This window comes from Urocitellus parryii, chromosome 14, assembly GCF_045843805.1.
Source record: "Urocitellus parryii isolate mUroPar1 chromosome 14, mUroPar1.hap1, whole genome shotgun sequence".
Lineage (NCBI taxonomy): Eukaryota > Metazoa > Chordata > Mammalia > Rodentia > Sciuridae > Urocitellus > Urocitellus parryii.
The window spans coordinates 52,100,998-52,120,748 of record NC_135544.1 but is presented as its reverse complement, the minus strand read 5'-3'; the positions used below and the strand labels follow the sequence as shown (position 1 = coordinate 52,120,748).

Here is a 19,751-nt window from a genome sequence, read left to right as displayed (position 1 = left end):
GCTGCAGCCCGGGCGCCGCGTCGGGCAGGGAGCGCGCCATGCTGGGCCGGCGGCGCGTCTTCGCGGTGGAGCCGCTCGGCCGGGGTGAGTCGCCCACCCAAGGGTCGCGGGGCCTCCTGCCCTGGTGCCGCCACCCACGCTCCGGTCGGGCCCCCAAGGGCAGCGCCCACCCGGCTGCACCCCACTCGCCACTCACTTTTGAGGAGCCGCAATGATTAGGCTAGGGTCGCCTTGCGCATTGGAGACGCTCGGGCGTCTGGGTCAACCAGCCACCACTTCCATCCCACCCACTTCCTCTGGGTCCATTTCCCTCTTTATTCCGCTCCTGGAGCCTTCTCCCACTCTGCGGAGGATGTCTGACTGCTCGGTCCCCTGCCCCAGCCAGCAGTTCCAAAAAGACCCTCTGTGGCTGCGAACCCCTCTCCAGAGGAGCAGTGCAGAGGTGGACTCCTGGCCCAGAGGGGCCGGGGTTGACGTCCAGCTCCGTCTAGGCAGCCACAGGTTCTGCCCCGTTCCTACAGGGCTCCCAGATCCTAGAGGGCCTGGCCCAGAGGTGACAATAAATGGATGCTAGTTTTCTTTCTTTCTCTTTTCTTTTAAGCGCTTCACAAGAAGGTAACTGTTTCTTGCCTAAAAGAACAAAAGTCCCAAATGGTTAGAGCTGCTGTTATATTTATTGCTTTTCCACAAGAACTCCTCAAGAGACTTCATCTTGCATCTGTGCCTGATGCGTCAGGGGCTTCAGAGAGCAGCGTGAACTCTAGGCTTCACTCTTTGTGCCCTTTGCCTTCCCTGAGGCCGGCCACTGACTGTTCTCTCTTGGGAAACAGCCCCAGAACCTGTGGCTCCTACCTTAGGGACTTGGAGGTATTAGGTACCCCCTTTGGGGGCGGGGGAGACAAGGGATAGGCCATCTTAGGAGCTGACCCAGCATGATCTGAAAGGGCTTTGCCTACCACACAGCCCAAAGTATGGGTTCCTGGTTGCTGATAATTATTGTAGAGGGAACCCCATCCCAACATCTCCCAGGCAGAGTGCCTCATGTGTCTCAAAATGGTTAGGCTGTGACTTCCCTTGTCTTCCCTTCACCACTGGCCCAGGACACTCCTCCCCAGGGGAATGCTGTGGGTTGCTAGGAATGCTGGGGGTGTTGAGGGCAGCCTGCCAGACCTGATACTGAGTCTTCTGCAGATGGGGCCGGGAAGGACCTGGCATGCAGCTGTGTAGTGCCTGGAGTCACCAGTACCTACAGACGGATCCCGGATGCAGCTCATGGTTGCCCATCAGATACCCGGAAGGAAGAGGTTGAACTGAGAAATCTCAGAAGGCAAGTGCCACTTCTGAAACTGGCCTCCCGGGACTCAGGTGTAGAGATGGTGGTTGGGGACAGCCCCCTGGCTACCTTATCAGAACTTTCACAGGACTCTCTGAACCTTGAGCCCATGGGGAGCCCTGAGCACCTGGCCCTTGATGCCACAGAGCCCCCTGCCCAGCTGGGCCGGCTGCTGGCCAACCACAAGCTGGAGCAGGTGCTGGAGCGGTCCCGCCAGCTCCCCAGTGTGTCTGGAGAGCATGGTTCCTTGAGCAAGCCGCAGTGTGGAGTGTCCCTTTTTGGAGCAGGAGAGCAAGAGACCACTGAGGCCGAAACTAAGCTAGAGGCAGGCCTGGAAGCAGAGGTGGTGAGTATTGACCTTGGGCTGGGTGAACAGTGGGGTGGAGACAACCCTGTCAAGTGGAACTTGTAGGGACCCCCACCTCCCTCTGGTTTTCCCTGGAGTTATCTCAGGGTGGGGCATTCTAAACGCCCCTAATTGATGGTTGTGTCATTGCTTCTTGTCTCACCCCACCCCCAGCTGTGTGTAGCCACCCCTGCAGAGGAGGTGGGCAGGTTTGGGTACCATGGGAGAAGCCAGTTTGGGTGTTGGTTCCTCTTTGTCCATTTGCTGGCTGAGCCCAGCCTGACTGCCCAGAGTGGGAGGCTCATTAAGTCTGAGAGTCTCCCCTACCTTGCTGTGTCCCACAGGTGCAGGGTGTAGATCCTGGATCTTGGGCCTGTCTCCCGGGGCAGGGTCTTCAATACCTAGAACACCTGTGCCTCGTGCTAGAGCAGATGGCGAGGCTCCAGCAACTCTACCTGCAGCTGCAGACCCAGAGACCCCTTGGGGTGAGTGAGCTGTGGGCAGGGTGGCCAGGCCTTGAGTCTGGGAGACTGAGTAGGGATAGGACCCCCTGGAACCATGACTGCTCTGAAAACAGCTTCGCCTTCTGATTAGGCCCTGACTGCCCATCTCTCCCATCCCAGAGTCTTGAAGAGGAGGAGTCAGCCCTGGTCCCTTTACCTTCACCTTCACCTACCCCAGTTAATGGGGTACAGGGGCCAGGGGAGCTGCTAAGCCGGACAAAGGAGACAGGTGAAGGGGAATTGTGTTTCTCTCTTGTCCTGCCTGCTTCATGTCCCTGCTCATGATCCCACCAGCAGACCCCCTGAACCTTAGATTGTTGGGGTGGCTTCCTGTTTCTGGCCCTGGGTAACCTGATTATATTTCTGAAGGGGCAGACGCAGCTTTATCCCAAAAGGTGGGAGTGCTCAGCATCAACCCTCCCAGGCTGACAGAGGCCCCAGTGGAACCAACTCACAGTTTTCTACTCTCCCAGGAGCACAAGGTAGTGATGGATATAAGTGGGGCAGGTGGTGGGATAGAGTGGGTGAACTGGGAGATGGTGGGAATGGGTAGGCACCCAAAAGACCAGAAACTTTGGGAAAATAACAGGATTCCTATGGAACAGGTGACTTGTCCTGCTCCAAGGAAAAGTTGGGATATATATGTGGGGAGGAGCTCTGTGGTTACCCCTTTCCCCTCTGCTCAACAGGATCTCTCCCACTGGGACAAGGTCAAGGTCCTCCTCAATCGGATCCGCTGGAGGAGCTCCCAACATCCTGAACCCCCTGCCCCTCCTGATGGTTCTGGCCCTAGGTAAGTCCTGTGCCCAATCTGGTTTAGGGGAGAGGGAGGATACTGATGAACCAGGATGTTGAGATTGTCTTTCTAGTTGTAATTTTTGTTCCTATGAAATTTGAGAGACATGGTGTCAAAGGAGTTTCTGGAATAAATAAAAGATAGTTAAAATGGCCCATTTATAGATGAGGAGATTGAAGACTGAGTGGGGTTGAGGGCAGTCATTTTTCCAAAGTTTCAGGGTGAGTCAGTGATAGAACCAGGAGCAGATTATGGAAAATATCCTCACCCAGCCCAGCAAGCCTTCACTCCTTAAAACGGAAGTTTAAGCGAGGGAGGTGGCCTAACTAGGGGGAGAGCAAGATGGAGGCTCCAGCAAAGGACTCACTTTCGGTGAGGTCCTTCATACTTGGGGATTTATCTAATTCTCCAGGGGGAAGAAAGCACCAATTTAACATCTCTGGGTTCCCTACAATAGCTAAATAGTGATCTATTGACATTGGGACCATTGTTTTCTCCTAGCTTGTCTCCTTTTCTTTTCCATAGGATTGAGACCAGGGACCTCTCTGAAAGGCCTCAGTATCACCCCCACCGGAAGACCTTTATGCCATCATTAATGGTTAAGAAGCGAAGAGGAAAAAACCTTTCTGTATAATGAGACCTCTTTGTGCTTGGTGACTCTGGGTGGAGGGGATTTGCTGTGAAGTCTTCCTCACTCTGCATTGCCAGGGAGAGCCGTTGACTTGCCCTTCTCCAAGGCGAGGGCTGAGCCTGTATCTTCTGAGCAGCCTGGCAGAGGAACCCTGGTTCCTTGAGAGGCTCCAAGGTGCAGCAGCTCCAGGGTTCCTTCTCCCTGCCAGAAATCCCTCTGCTTAGACAATGTGAACTAACTTATTTATCAGATGTTCAAGGAGCATATTTGGCACAGTGATATCTGGACCCAGCATGGTGCAGATGTGTTTATGCATACCAATATATACATCTTTGTGGGACTATCAGTATTGTGAACTGGCTGGATTCAACCATCCCTACTGGAATCATATATCCAAAGCCTTCAGAGCGAGATAACTGTGGAAGGATGAAGTTGACCTTCCTTCTGTAGTGGTCAGTTACTGAACTGGATTCCTGCTTTCCTCTTCATACCTGAATTGGCAGCTCTAGAACAGAGAAAGGCATTGTCCTGGCTGCCTCTGTATTGAGTCTTGCCCTTGGGGCACAGCCCCTGAAGACCACATGAGGAATTAGGAGGCTCAGGACAACGTGCAGAACGGCAGAATAACCTTCAAGGTCAATTCTCAGTTGCTCTGCTCCATATTAGCTTTTACCTGTCAGAGCTGAAACCAGAAGTCCATACTAGCTTTTAGACTTTGACAAAGTCTATTAACTTCTGAGCCACAACTTCCCATTTGGGATAATGATGCCTGCCCTGCCTACCTCACAAGCTTGTTAAGAGGATAAAGTGAGATTAAACTGTCTCAAAGAGTACTGTGAATGTTAAGTGAATAAAGGGGAGGGGTATGGGTGCTGAGAGAGGCTGGAGTGGAGGGATAATGGGAGGACAGAGGTTGGGGAGGGGGCTGGGGGGGAATGGAATTGTTAATGGGGACTAGAATGGCCATTTTCCTGGCAAGATTTTGAGCAAATAATTTTAATGGTCTGTCAGATTTCATATGTGAAAATTAGGGCAGATTCCTGATCTCTTCACTTCCCAAGGTTATTATGGGAGTGTAGCCAGTGGAAGGGCAGGGATAGGGATGGGGCTTATTGGCTTGAGTAATAAGAATGTATCCTGTAAATGGCCACTGTCCAGGCAGACATCTTCTCCAGTGAAATGGACTGGTTCTCTTGCTACTGCCATTTGGGGGCTGCCAGAGTGAGGCTTGTGTGCGGGTGGTGTGTTGGGTCGGGGGAGCCTCCAGCTCCAGCTGCCTTTGGATTAGGAACCAATGCTCTGAAGCCTATTTTTCTAATGGGACATTTTAAACAAGGACACCATGAGGCGCGGCTTCCGAACGCGCATCCGATCCGAGGAGGCGCACTTCCGTTCCACAGTTGCAGCGGGATGGCAGGCGAACGTGGGGGAAGGGAGAGGTCGGTGGAGACGAGGGAGGGACCATATCCGGGAGAGTGGCAGCTTCCGACCAGTGGTCGCTCTTCCGGAGAGGCGCTTCCGGTGGCGGCGGCAGCAGTGGCTGTGGTGGTTCCGGGTGCCTTTGTCCCCCCGGTGTCGCGGCCCTGGCCCGCAGGTGGGTTGGGGGACCACCCACTGCCCCTCTGCCCTTTCGCCTCTTCTCAAGCGGAGGAGTTGCGGGGGCCCAGCGGCGAAGATGCACTGGACGCGGAAGGGGCTGAGTCCCCTCCGGACTGCAAACCCCGTCTCCCTGGCAACAGCCTCGGCCCTGGGGGCGGGCGGGAGGAGGAGAAACCGCGCGCCTTCGTCCTCCCACGGTGGCCTCTCCGCGGTCCGGCCCAGGAGGCCGTGCGCTGTTGGCTGCTGAGGCCAGAGCAAAGGACCACGGAGCCCGGGAGCAGGAAAGCGGCGTTCAGGCCGATTCGCGTTGGGCCGCTGGGAGAGCTCCCTTCACGCCAGCGGGTCGGGGGAACAACGGGCTAGGCTTCCGGGGAGAGGGCCCGCACCACCTCGCGGGCACCGGCCGCCTCCATTTTTCCGGGTCCTGCGTGGAGCGTTTTGGCATGTTTTTGAATGAATGAATGTCATTGGAGCTCTTTCCAGCCTCCTACTCCGTCCGCCTCTTAGGGGGTTGCATGGCATAGTGAGAAGAGTGCTAAGTTGTTGGGAGACCTGGGTGAGAGTCCCGGTTTTGTGGCTTGGACCAAGTCCTCTGATCTCTCTGAGCTCCAGTTTCCTTTGCTGTAAAACAGCATGTCAGTATCACGCAACCACTAGGTTACTGTGAGGGCAGAACGGAATAATGTAATTTCTTATTTCATTTCCTGCTCTTCATGATCTCCAACAATTTTTCCATTCTCAGTACCCATCTCTTCACCTTTCTTAAGGTTCTTCTTTAAGATTTTCCACTTGTCTGGGGAGAGACAGAAATCTTTCATGTGAGCATTTAACTTCTTTTTTTCTGATTGAAGGTTTTTCCCCAAGACTCTGAAAGAGGACAGCATTCCCAATGTCCCAGTTTAAGCGCCAGCGGATCAACCCACTTCCAGGGGGACGCAACTTCTCAGGTGATCACTCTTGTCCCTACCTGACCTCCTAGTAGGATGTGCTCTGCAGTTAGTTTACAAAACTCTGGCCCTTGGGATTTCCCAGGTGTGAAGCAACTAGCTGTTAATGTTTCTTAGGAAATGAGGAGATGACCACAGTGGTTGCCAGTGAAACCCTGAGGAGGAGCTGGTTGGAGCTACTTTGCTCTCCTTTACCCATATCTTCTAGTTGTCTCTAATGCTTAACGTGGTAGGTGCTGTTCCTGGAGGTTGCTTCTCTGTCCCTGTAGGCGCGGCTTCAACATCTCTTTTGGGCCCTCCTCCTGGTTTGCTTACTCCTCCTGTGGCCACAGACCTGTCCCAAAGTGCCAGGCACCTTCAGGTAGGTTGGGCATCCTTTCTAATGAGTTTCAGCCCTTGGGACTACCCCAGCATGGGGATGCCTGATATTCTTTCATTTCTTATATTGTAATGGTCAGCATTTCTGACTCTTGTCTTGGTAGTGGGCCGTATGGGGTGACTAGATACCCCTCAGACTGGGGAGTCAGTTTCTGAGTCCAGGGAAATCTTGGGATTAAAGAGCTGGAAGTCCTAGAAGCAGTTTGTAACCCATCTTTCCTCACCATAGAAAGTTTATGTCTGCTCTATGTTTGCTTCCATATGAATCTCCATGCTGAGCTGGGGTGTGGATAGAGGGGAGACCCTAGTGGCAGAGCATAATTTTATTCAGGTTGCTTCCTATTAATTTTAACCTACCCTCTTCTCTTGCAGAGTGGAGAAAAGCAGCGAGTTTTCACTGGCATTGTTACTAGTTTGCATGACTACTTTGGGGTGGTGGATGAAGAGGTCTTTTTTCAGCTAAGGTAGGCTTGAGGCTAGTCTCCTGCTGAAATTGCTTATGGATTCAGTTATGTCACCATGCTGGTGGGGCCCCTCTCTAAAGCCATTGCTTTGTTGTTTTAAGCCATTGCTTTTGTTTTTAAGTAAGAACTCTTGATGGAATGGGCTACATGGGGGCAGGTAGGGTGGCTGGACCAGGTTCTCTCTGTGTTGGCAGTGTGGTAAAAGGCCGGCTGCCTCAACTGGGTGAGAAGGTTCTGGTGAAGGCTGCATACAACCCAGGCCAGGCAGTGCCCTGGAATGCTGTCAAGGTGCAAACGCTCTCCAACCAGGTATTCATCTCTCTTTAGCATTTGCACTGTAAAGGGGAGTGGGAAAGGAAGGGAGGGGTTTGGGGGAAGGGGAAGTGGCAGAGGGGAGGGAGAGAAGCCTCTGTGCCCAGTTACCTGGGCAGAAACCTTACTTTTGTCGAGGGGGTGGGACTGTATCTTTCCAAGGTAGTGAATGCTTCAACTCTGGGATCCCCTCAATTTCTTGGCAACTGTCCTGCAGCCCCTGCTGAAGTCCCCAGCACCTCCTCTTCTGCATGTGGCAGCCCTGGGCCAGAAGCAAGGGATCCTGGGAGCTCAGCCTCAGTTGATCTTCCAGCCTCATCGGATTCCCCCGCTCTTTCCTCAGAAGCGTGAGTATCAGAGACACAAATATTGGGGTATGGCTGTTTGGGGTGCTCTGGATGAATGGACTTGTAACTTTCAGACTGCTGCTCTCAGAATAAAAATGGGTGCTTTGTGCATTGGAAGAAAGGGAGGGGAAAACTAGACAGTTTTTAAGTCACTGGCCATTTTCTATCTTTAGCTCTGAGTCTCTTCCAAACATCCCACACACTTCACCTGAGCCACCTGAACAGATTTCCCGCTCGGGGCCCTCATGGACGACTGGATCAGGGCCGAAGGTAAGAGGACAATCAGGACATATATTTCATTATATTTCTGATAGGAGCAATATCTCCCCCCCCCTTTTTTGCCAACTATTGATACTAAATTCTTTCTGCAGCTGGGTCCTAGTCCTTTTTCTCTTAAATAGGCAGATACTAGGAGATTTATATGTACATATAAATTGTGGGACTTTATATACAGAGTTAACAAACCAGGGATTTGATATGTTCTTTTTTCTTTTTTTTTTTTTTAAGCTTCTAATATTCTTTTTATTTCCTACATTTAATTTTTTTTTTTTTGGTTATAGATGGACACAATACCTTTATTTTATTATTTTATTTATTTATTTGTATGTGGTACTAAGGATCAAACCCAGTACCTCACACATGCCATGCAAGTGCTCTACCACTGAGCCACAACTCCAGCCCTCACATATTTTCTGTTGGTGCCTCATAGTGCATATTGATGAGATTTGTTATTATGCATTACAGTGATGGAATTTGTTACATATTTGTACATGCACACAATATAAGTAATTTTTGAAGTGTCACGTTGAAATACTTTTTTCTTTTTTGATAATGGGGATTGAACCCAGGAGTTTCTACCTCTGAGTCCCAGTCCTCTCTGTACCCCCTCTTTCTGAATTTTATTTTGAGACAGAGTCATACAGAATTACCCAAGATAGCCTTGAGCTTGAGATCCTTCTGCCTCAGCCTCCCGAGCAGCTGGGATTACAGCTTATGCCACTGTGCCTGGCTTGAAATAGTTCTTAAATATATAATTTTCCTTTTATTTCTAGTTCCCATAATTGAGATATCAGGGATTGTTTCAAGAAAATAATGACATGTCCAAAAAAGTAACATTGCAGTGTATGTTTTAATTTATACTTTAAAACATATGCTTTTTTTTATGCACGACGCTTAGGTGAGTGTGGTTAAGGACTGTCAGGTTGCATTCTGCATGTGTGTGGACATGCGGACAGACAGTTTTCTTGGTCATGTGGGAATCAAGCATGGTTGATTGGGGTCCTTGGAGCTTCCTAGTGATTGTTATCTGTGAGCTTTAGGGAGTATACCAGCAGTGTGATGTCTCTCCCCTCTTTGGTTCATATGCTCCTAATCTTAATCTCCCTGAGAGTTTTTCTTAACTTTTTTTTTTGATAATTTTTTTTTAGTTGTAGATGGACACAATACCTTCACTTATTTTTATATGGTGCTGCGGATTGAACCCAGTGCCTCACATGTGCCAGGCAAGCGCTCTACCACTGAACTACAACCTCAGGCCTTAATTTTTTAATAACAGAAAATTTCAGTGTATGCAAAGCAAATGAAAAGATATGAATTCTAATATATCTGTTATCCCACTTCAAATATCAGCATCTGCCCTTATCCTTACTTCTCCCTTCATCTAGCTGTTTCCTCCTACTTGATTCGGGTGTTTTTTTTGGGGTGGGGAGGTGGTTACTGGGATTTTTTTTTTTTTTTTTAAGAGAGAGGAGAAGGGGGGAGAGAGAGAGAGAGAGAGAGAGAGAGAGAGACAGACTATTTATTTATTTATTTATTTTAGTTTTTTTGGCAGACACAACATCTTTGTATGTGGTGCTGAGGATTGAACCTGGGCCGCACGCATGCCAGGCGAGCGCGCTACCGCTTGAGTCACATCCCCAACCCGGTTACTGCGAATTGAATGCAGGGGTTCTTGGTCACTGAGCCACATCTGCAACTCTTTTATTTTGAGACAGGGTCTCACTAAGTTGCTTAGGCCCTTGCTAAATTGCTGAGGCTGGCCTTGTACTGTGATCCTCCTATCTCAGCTTTCTGAGTTGCTGGGATTGTAGGTGTGCACCATCATACCGGTGTCTTTTTTTTTTTCTTTTTGAAGTAAAAATTTTAAGGTGAAATTTATATAGACTGAAATATATAAATCTTAACTGGAAAATTTTGATAAGTGAAAAATCCTATGTAACCCTCCCTCTAGTAAGATCACTGCAGAAAGTTCCTTCATGTTGGGTTCTCATTTGCTTTGAGAACTATACAGAGAAAGGAACACTCTTCCAGATGCCCGTAGACCAGTATGTGGAAAGAGCTGTCAAGAGTTGACCAGTGTGCACATTTTGAGGAGTATGGTGTAGCTCTAGGAAGAAGCTAAGGCAAAGTGATATAGCCAGTCCCTATGCAAAAGCTTGGCTTATTCTCTTAGGATAGGTCATTGTGAATTTTAAGTAGGAGCCAGCTTTATCTAGGATTGTTTTCCATATCATCTCCACTATTGAACCTTTTGTCCCACTCTCAAGTCGCTGAGAATACACCCATATTTCTTATCTTCTGGTCTTCAAGTTTCCAGGGACTTTCCATCTTGCCTTTTTGTGAACTTATTAAAAAAGCTTTCATAGGTTTTCATTGTATGATCATATCAGGTGCCTTTGGGCATAATGTAGTTTGGGTGGCAATCAGTGACTGTTGTGGACTTGCTGCTTTTGGTTTAAATTCAGGCTTTGGGCTGGGGTTCTGTCGCAGTGGTAGGGTGTTTGCCTGGCATGTGTGAAACCCTGGGTTCGAGTCTCAGCACCACATATAAATAAATAAATAAATATTGTGTTCATCTACAACTAAAAATATTAAAAAAAATAAATTTTGGCTTTTTGTGCAGTCACGTGTATTTGATTGTCCTGGACATGCCAAGCCCTGTGCAGTGCTTGTGCATGGTGCTTCAGTGTCATAACTCCTGGAGATTGGAGTTATCATCCCTTGGAGAGAGGTACCACCAGCTGTCAGGGGTGAGAATGTGCAGAGTAGGAAGATGGCTAGTAAGAATTTGTAACTTTGAAGGAACATCAGTTTGTAAAGGACTCGATCACATTAGCATTTTGTGTGGAAGCCAAGCTTTATGTTGAATCCTAGGCTTTGGGATGGAGGGAACATTGGACTACTCCTGCTGAGCTGCTGACGTCTTTTAGACAGGCTGGGCTTCTGTTGTTGCTGCTACTGACATGTCTTCCACTGGCTCTGCATTATGACTTGTTCCTGACCATTCACAGAAAAGGGAGAAAACTGTGGCAGCTGAGCTCATAGAATCCAGTGGAACATGTAGTTTAGGTAGAGCTGGACAGCATTTACTGAAGAGCTCACTTCAGTCCTGGGTGAGCTGAAGAGATGTGTCAGAATGAGTCTGGAATGGTTCTGTTAGAAACGTGGAAACACTGATGTCCTGTAAAGTGGAGAAGAAGGTGCTTTTGACAAATAAAGATGCTCCTGAACAGTGAAGTGACCCAGGAGAACAAAAACTTTGTGTTAAATATAACCAGCTTTGTTACTTGGATGTGAAGACCAGGAAAATGACCCAGGCAGGTAAAAGGAAAGAACAAAAACCTTCTGGAGGCACATGTAATCAACTCAGTTACCTAGGCTCAAAGAATTGCTAGTTGTTTCTCTCATGTGACAATGGATATTTTTTCCTTCTCAATCTGGTATTTTATAATGAATGGTCCAAAGGTTTTTTTGTCCACTTGTTTTTAATGTACCCCATACTAAGTGATTATGATAATGTCTGAGATGATATCATAAGTGATACTGTAATAAGCAATTAAAAACATATTAAGTAGTACATACTGTGATATCAGTGTTAAAAGGTTCTTGTCTTCTCTTTAAAAACCTGTTAAAAGGTAGGTATTAAAGAACTTTAGAAAGTAGAAAATATTTTTTATTTGTCTTTTTAAAAAATTTATTTAAAAAAACTTTGTTATATGACAACAGAATGCATTATAATAAATATTACACGTGTAGAGCACAATTTTTCATATCTCTGGTTGTACACAAAGTAGAGTCACATCCTTCTTGTCTTAACATGTACTTAAGGTAGAAAATATTTTTGAAAATGAAAAATCACTTAGTGCTACTTTTTCTGTGACCTTTTCTAGTTTTTATCTGCATATGTGTATACTCCACAATATATTTTTTTAATAGAATTTTTTTTTTTTTTTTTTTTTTTTAGAGAGAGAGAGAGAGAATTTTAATATTTATTTATTTTTTTTAGTTTTCGGCAGACACAACATCTTTGTTTGTATGTGGTGCTGAGGATCGAACCCGGGCCGCACGCATGCCAGGCGAGCGCGCTGCCGCTTGAGCCAAATCCCCAGTCCCTATACTCCACAATATTAAGTTTAGATTATTTTTGTGTATCTTAAACCTTTTTTTTCCATATTGTAGTATAATTCTCATGATTGTTTTAGTGACTGGTTACTGTTTACTTACTATAAAAACTGGGTGTTCCTGGGTTTGTACTTTCCTCACTCTCAGTTTATGTTGCTTGATGTTTTTCTAAAGTATGTGACCTTTTTTTGGCCTTTTTCTTTTTTTATGGTGCTGGGGATTGAACCCAGGGCCTTATACATGCTGGGCAAGTGCTATACCACTGTGCTACATCCTCAGCCCCTTTTTTCTGTTTTTTTCCAGTAAACTTCCTTTGGATAGATTTTTAAGAGTGGGATTGTTGGAGCAAAGGGTTTGAGTATTTTTATCACATTAATGTGTACTAATGAGGGCTTATTGTCTAATAAGATTTACTTAATAGAATGTATATCATGGTAAAGTGTGTCTCTTGTTTTAAAAAAAATCAGTTAAATTCTTTTTTTCTTTTTTAGTATTGGGGATTGAACCTAGGGGTATTTAATCACTTAGCCATATCCCTAGACCTTTTTATTTTGAGACAGGGTGTCTCTAAGTTGCTTAGGGCCTTGCTTAGTTGCTAAGGCTGGCTTTAAACTTGTTGTGATCCTCCTGAGCTGCAGAGATTATAGGTGTGCACAACCATACCTGGCAAATTCTTTTTTTCTCATTTCAAAAAAATAATATGTTAACTGTAGGTGATAAAAAGTTCAGAAAAATATCAGAAATTATTCACAAACTATTAAAAGCATCCATCATTAATATTTTATTTCAGTATGTAAAAGCTTTTGCATATTTGAGGCCTACTGTATATGGACTATGCTTTTTGCTTAACCCATGAATGTTTTTCTCTGTTAAGAGAGTTTAAATATTCACTTTTAATATCTTTGTAGCATATTGACATGATTATTAGTATGGCTTCTTTATCCATTTCTTTGATGTTGGGGATTCAGAATGGAGTAGCTGATGTTTCCAGTTCTTTCTTTTTAGATCAGTATGTATTGAATTCATATGTAACAATGTAATTTCTTACTTCTGGTAATGGATCAACCTCCAGTGATGACTATGACTCCAAGAAACGCAAACAGCGGGCTGGTGGAGAGCCTTGGGGTGCTAAGAAACCAAGGCATGACCTGCCTCCTTACCGGGTTCATCTTACTCCCTATACTGTGGACAGGTGAGTGGCAAGGCTTGGGGGTGGGCTGAGACTTGTCACAGGTAACACTTTCTAGGGTAAATGAGATACGGTCCCTGCAAGCACGTGAGTGCTTTTACAGCTTTTTAAAAAACAAATCAGTGTAAACCTATTGTATGTACTGTTTGATACTTTGCTTTTTCATTTGATATTTTGTCTTAGAATTTATTCTATATTAACATTAGATTATTCTCATTCTTTTTAGCAGTATATATAGCATCCCATTAAATGGATGTATTTAACTAGTACTACATATGTAGCCTAGTTTTCTTAAGTATTATAAACATCCTTCTGCATACATATAGGTGCACAGTGTAAGTTCCTGTTAATTCCTTAGAATGGAGTAGCTGGCTTAAAGGGTTTAATTTCAACCTTTGATAGCTATTGCCAGTTCTCTCAAAGAGACTGTCTATTTACCCTCTTCAACAGACCATGAAGGATTTGTTTCCCTTGCTTTTCCCAATACTGAATTAGCAGATTTTTTCATCTTTTTATTTCATAGGTGAAAAATTACATTCTGATTTGCATTTTTTAATTATAAGTTAGACTGTGCATATTTTAATGGGCTTTTAAGTCGTAGGTGTTTCTTTTTCTGTGAAATACCTGTTGATGTCAGTTTTCCCAGTTTTCTCTTAGGTGTTTGAACTTCTTGTTATTGATTTGTGAGTGCCTTTTCTATTAAGACCATGACCATTTCTCTGTCATGTTCTATGAGTGTTTTTCCTTTTCCAGTTTTGCCATAGGGAGACTGTAAATCAAGTAGTCACATCTGATCCATCGTCACCTGTTGAGAGGTGCCTACTTAGAAAGTCCTTATTTCCCAAACTGAAAAATAAATTGCCCTTTTTTTTAGTCTTTTATAATTTCATTTTTGAATGTTTTAGTCTTCACTCAGGTCTGAATTCCCCTGCTGTCTTCCTCCAGCCCCATCTGTGACTTCCTAGAACTCCAGCGCCGTTACCGCAGCCTTCTGGTCCCCTCAGATTTTCTGTCCGTGCATCTGAGCTGGCTGTCAGCCTTCCCTCTGAGCCAGCCCTTTTCCCTCCATCATCCAAGCCGGATCCAGGTCTCTTCAGAAAAGGAGGCAGCTCCAGATACTGGTGCTGAGCCCAGCCCTGCAGACAGTGACCCTGCTTATAGTTCCAAGGTCAGCTGGCTGGGCTTCTGTGGCTTTGTCACATTGCCGGAGTTGGAAGGTGGCTCTGAGTGTATCTTGGGCCTTTTTACACAGGTACTGCTGCTCTCCTCCCCGGGCCTGGAGGAGCTGTATCGTTGCTGCATGCTCTTTGTGGATGACATGGCTGAGCCAAGGGAGACGCCAGAACATCCTCTGAAGCAGATAAAGGTAAGAGCTGGGGTGCAGGAGGCAAGATGCAGTCACTGATAATGTCCAGTGCCTGTCACATTTTTAGAGGTTGGCTTCTGCTCAGTAATATGTAGAAACGCAGCGTTGCAGAGCAGAAATGCCCTTGTTGTACACAGGAGGAAAATACAGCTCAGAGATGTTCCTACTCGTTAGAAGGCATTAGGTGGTTGGTCCGTGTCAGTGGCTAGAGGGCCCTTGGGTGGTGGGCTTCACCACTTCTGCTGCCTTTGTTTTTTGATTGGTGGCAGCCTCTCCTCACTGTTGCAGGAGGCACAGGCCATGTGGGTTTCTTTTGTATCCCTAATCTCTTTGCAGTTTTTGCTGGGTCGGAAAGAAGAAGAGGCAGTGCTGGTTGGGGGTGAGTGGTCTCCTTCCCTGGATGGCCTCGACCCTCAGGCTGACCCGCAGGTGCTGGTGCGCACAGCCATCCGCTGTGCGCAAGCCCAGACTGGGATTGACTTGAGCACCTGCACCAAGTGGTGAGTGGCCGTCCCCAAGTGTGGCCAGCTCGCTGTGGGGAGAGTCTGTTTAGAAGATCTGGCCTTTGCCCTCTGGCCTGCCAGCTTTCTTCTGTGCCCAGTCATAACTCATGCCACCCCCAGCTACTCACAGATGGACACTGGGGTCCTGAGCATGACCAAGGGTTATGGGGTACTAGAGGTCAGCTGACCCCCAAGCTGTACCTGGCAATCCTTGTTGCCTTACCTCCGGCACAGCAGCTGTCTGTCATCTCCCTGTTGCTTGCTGTTCTTGAGGACTTGGTCTGTATCATGTGTTTGTCCTTTCACAGCTCGCCGTCCAGTATGTGCTTGGTCTGTGCTGGCTGGAAACACAGGCATTTTGTGAGCCTGGCGTCTGCCTGAATGTATTGATTGGGGCTTAGGGCTTCCTTTTCCTTTTGCTGTGAGCAGGTGGCGCTTTGCTGAGTTTCAGTACCTGCAGCCGGGACCGCCCCGGAGGCTGCATACAGTGGTGGTGTACCTGCCAGACGTCTGGACCATAATGCCCACTTTGGAGGAGTGGGAGGCCCTGTGCCAGCAGAAAGCCACAGAGGCAGCTCCCCCAACCCAGGAGGTACCAGAGATAAGGCTGATCCTTAGGAAGACGCAGAAAGTAGGTACCCTGACACTGAGACCCTGAGGGTCACATCTTGGCTATGGTTACAGGAAGCAGAGCCTACTGAACAGGCCCCTGATGCCTCAGAGCAAGCAGCAGATACTTCTAAACAGAATGCGGAGACTCCAGAGGCCACTGCACAAGAAATGGACACTGATCTCCCAGAGGCCCCTCCACCCCCTCTAGAACCTGCTGTCATGGCACGTCCTGGCTGTGTAAACCTCTCCCTCCATGGGATTGTGGAGGATCGGAGGCCAAAAGAAAGGATTTCTTTTGAGGCAGGTGTAGGAGTTTCAGGGGGCTGTGGGTAGGGTGCGGGCTATGGCAGTGTGGCATATTCCTTTTTCACCTGATGCTCACAGGGTTCTGCCACCCCTTCTAAATAGGTGATGGTGTTGGCTGAGCTGTTTCTGGAGATGCTGCAGAGGGATTTTGGCTATAAGATTTATAAAATGCTACTGAGCCTTCCTGAAAAGGTTGTGACCCCCCCTGAAACTGAGAAGGAGGAGGTGGCCAAAGAGGAAGCGGCCAAGGAGGAGGAAGCTGTCAAGGAGGAGGTGGCCAAGGAGTCCAAGGATGAGGTACAGAATGAGGGCACGGCTGCCGAGTCAGACACCCCGCTGGTGAGTACCTTTGTCAGCCCTGGCTGGGCTGAGGACCACACATAGTGATAATGATTATTGTGATCTGAGTCCCTCACTTGTGCCAGGCATCGTCTAAGTACTTCCCATGTCCCATTTCATCATGCTCCCTCACAGTGCATACTTCTTGGAAGCCTGGGATAGACTGAGGCCCAGAGAGATTACTCTTATACCACATAGTTAAGCAGTGGCACACACGGGGTGAGGGAGGTGGCAGAGAAGAGGGGAGGGAAGCATGGCTGACGTGTCATGGTGGCATGAAGTCTCAGTCACAAAGAAGGCCTGGGAGAGCAGAGGAGGTTGGATTGCCTTATGGTTAGCTGGATGGACTTTTCACCATTTTTATAATGCAAGTCTACTTCTTGCCCAGATGCTCTCAAGTATATATAATTTTTTCTAGGACTAGGTTGTCTCCTGAAAAGAACCTGGGTGTCTAGAAGTGCCTCTGTTGTGCTCTGGATCCTGTGTTATTCAATTAAACACCTACAGGCTCTAACACAGTGCCTGGCACAGAGTTGATACTCGGATGTTAGCCATTATTATTAGTATTACAGGAATTAGTTCCTTCTCCTCATCACCTTGTCTGCTTCTCTAGAAGGAGGATGGGCTTTTGCCCAAACCACCCTCTTCTGGGGGAGAGGAGGAAGAGAAGACCCGGGGTGAGGCATCTGAGGACCTGTGTGAGATGGCCCTGGACCCAGAGCTGCTACTTCTGAGGGATGATGGGGAGGAGGAGTTTGGTATGTCCAGTGGGGAGCAGATTACGGTCCTCAGGTGGTGTCCGTCTCTTAGGGCTGTGGGGCAAGTGTGGGCCACCGTGGGCTCCCTGTTTAACTTGGGTTTTTTTGTAGCAGGAGCAAAGCTAGAGGACTCGGAAGTCCGGTCTGTTGCCTCAAACCAGTCAGAGATGGAATTCTCCTCACTTCAGGACATGGTGAGACCTTTTTTTTTTTCTTAGTTTTTGTGGTGGGAAGCTTGGCAATACCTCTGATAGGCATACCTCACCTGGGAGGCTACCAGTGACTTTTCCCTTGATAGACAAAAAACAAAATGTGGTTCTTGATTCATGGGGATTATTTCATTTTCCCTGTTGGGGGGAGATGAGAGGGATCTGACCTGGGAGCACACCAGGTTCTTTTTGGGAAAGTGCCCCACAGAGGCTTGGAACCTTCAGCTGTAAGGCTGCTTGGTACTGTCATTCAGGCTGCTTGCTGTAAAGAGGTTGTGTCCTGGGCCATTTAGTCACTGAGATCTGTCAGTAAAGCTGTTCATCTGTTTTCCTTTACAGCCCAAGGAGCTGGACCCATCTGCTGTGCTTCCCTTGGACTGTCTTCTAGCTTTTGTATTTTTTGATGCCAACTGGTGTGGCTACTTGCACCGGCGAGACTTGGAGAGGGTCCTTCTTACCCTGGGAATTCGGCTCAGTGCAGAGCAGGTAACTTCTCTTCTGCCCCATCTTTCTGTCTTTTCTGGATGGCCTCCTAATATGCACAGGCCTACAATGAGCTCCTTCTAGGTCCTTGTTCCTCTCTTTGGGGCAGGGTTCACACTGTCTGACCAGCAGGTGTTTGGTGTTTTCTGTAGGCCAAGCAACTGGTCAGTAGGGTGGTGACGCAAAACATTTGCCAGTACCGGAGCCTTCAGTACAGCCGCCCAGAGGTGGTGGACGGTGGGCTTCCTGAGGAGGTGCTCTTTGGTATGTCCTGTGCTATGCACCTGTGGGAAAAGGGATAGGGTAGGTTGCCTTTTCCTCCTGAGACTTTATGAGATTTTTTCATGGCCCCTTCTAGGAAACCTGGATCTGCTGCCTCCTTCCGGGAAGAGTGCAAAGCCAGGTGCTGCTCCCACGGAACACAAAGGCCTGGTGCCCCATAATGGCAGCCTGATCAATGTGGGGAGCCTGCTGCAACGTGCAGAACAGCAGGACAGTGGCCGGCTCTACCTAGAAAACAAGATTCATACACTGGAACTGAAGCTGGGTGAGTGGTCTAGAGGGTGTGGGGCTTGTCCCGGGTGGGATGGGAGAGTGGGTATCCCCAGGGACTAGGGTGACACCACTCTGTAGGCTTTAGACCCTTGCCCTGTGCTTCACCTGAGTCCATCCGGTGTGTCTTCCCACATTGCACAGAGGAGAGCCATCACCGTTTCTCAGCCACTGAAGTGACGAATAAGACACTGGCAGCGGAGATGCAGGAGCTGCGGGCCCGGCTGACTGAGGCGGAGGAGACAGCTCGGGCAGCTGAACGGCAGAAGAGCCAGCTTCAGCGGCTGCTGCAGGAGTTCCGCAGGCGCCTGACCCCGCTGCAGCTTGAGATGCAGCGGATGGTTGAAAAGGTGAGTGGGGTGTGTGGGGTGACTGCAGCTCCTCTTGGTGGAGCTCCAAAAGCCCCAGAGAACAGTTGGCTGCCATGTCCAGTGCTTTCTGTCCCTTCTCAGATTCTCTCACCTCCATCCTCCATCCACTAGTTTCTTTGGGAACCTAACAGCATGTAGCCCAGAGGCTCCCAGCAGTAAGTGGTTAGCTGTCCTCTGATGTCATCTGTTCTCTGTGCTCATATAGGCCGATAGCTGGGTAGAGAAGGAAGAGCCGGCACCTAGCAACTGAGGGACTTTGCCCAGGAGTGGCTGTCCTGTGAGGTCAGCGATGGAGCCTGATGACGTTAAAGCCCTTTTGGTACCAGAAAGCCACTGGAGCAAGGCCTGGGAGCCACAGGCAGGGGTGGCTGAGCCCTGTGCTCAGCCTCTGCAGGGGATGTCAAGCCATCAGGGTGGGGTCTGTGCTTTGTGGGTGGAAGTTTGAGGAACCCCAATTCCAGCTACAACTAAATATAACATCTTTTGCACCCCTAGAATGTCATTTTGCCCTCAACCTTGGAATTTTTCCCAGGGCCCTTGTAGTATTGTGCTGTCTCCTGTCCTCTTCCAGATTTAGAGTGAGACAGGGGAGGAAAAGGCTTTTCGAGCCTGTGACAAGGTCTGATGCTAGTACACTGAAGGAACAGACGTGGAGTCTGGTGGGGGCTAAGAAACCCCTTCCTTTGGATGGCACAAGTCCTATAGGTTCCAGGCGCAGACTCCTGGGGGGCTCTGGTGGCCGTCGTGGGAATGGAGTCTAAGCTAGAAAGCTCTCGGTGTTGGGCCAAGGGTGCCAATAGAACACTGTGTTCCAGCCACCCCAGACTCGCCAGAAGAAACCAGCACCTCCTTCCCCGGCTCCTGTGTTCAGAATGTGGTATTGGCTCTGGCCCAGCCTTTTTCCCTGTTACCCATAATTCTCGCCTCTTTCCATAATCCGTGGTTTCAGTTTGACTTTGTATATAAAGTTGGTTTTTTTTTTTTTTTTTTTGGCTTTTTGTTTTTT

The 19,751-nt window shown here is 48.1% G+C and overlaps 2 protein-coding genes across 2 annotated transcripts; both read left to right on the top strand.

Annotated features, from left to right (window-relative positions):
• Positions 1–4,372, top strand: C14H8orf58 (chromosome 14 C8orf58 homolog). Its single transcript, XM_026397529.2, has 7 exons — positions 1–84; positions 1,192–1,679; positions 2,024–2,164; positions 2,303–2,411; positions 2,552–2,664; positions 2,872–2,975; positions 3,504–4,372. The coding sequence occupies exons 1-7, from the start codon at positions 39–41 to the stop codon at positions 3,610–3,612; spliced, it is 1,110 nt and encodes a 369-aa protein (XP_026253314.1). The 5' UTR covers positions 1–38; the 3' UTR covers positions 3,613–4,372.
• A 665-nt stretch (positions 4,373–5,037) lies between these two features.
• On the top strand, positions 5,038–19,725 carry Ccar2 (cell cycle and apoptosis regulator 2). Its single transcript, XM_026397502.2, has 21 exons — positions 5,038–5,203; positions 6,060–6,155; positions 6,425–6,516; positions 6,906–6,997; positions 7,192–7,306; positions 7,527–7,656; positions 7,830–7,926; positions 13,130–13,249; positions 14,192–14,414; positions 14,499–14,612; positions 14,949–15,112; positions 15,545–15,707; positions 15,800–16,027; positions 16,136–16,372; positions 16,986–17,130; positions 17,242–17,324; positions 17,679–17,825; positions 17,975–18,086; positions 18,181–18,369; positions 18,519–18,724; positions 18,951–19,725. The coding sequence occupies exons 2-21, from the start codon at positions 6,098–6,100 to the stop codon at positions 18,993–18,995; spliced, it is 2,760 nt and encodes a 919-aa protein (XP_026253287.2). The 5' UTR covers positions 5,038–5,203; positions 6,060–6,097; the 3' UTR covers positions 18,996–19,725.
• The last annotated feature ends 26 nt before the right edge of the window (positions 19,726–19,751 follow it).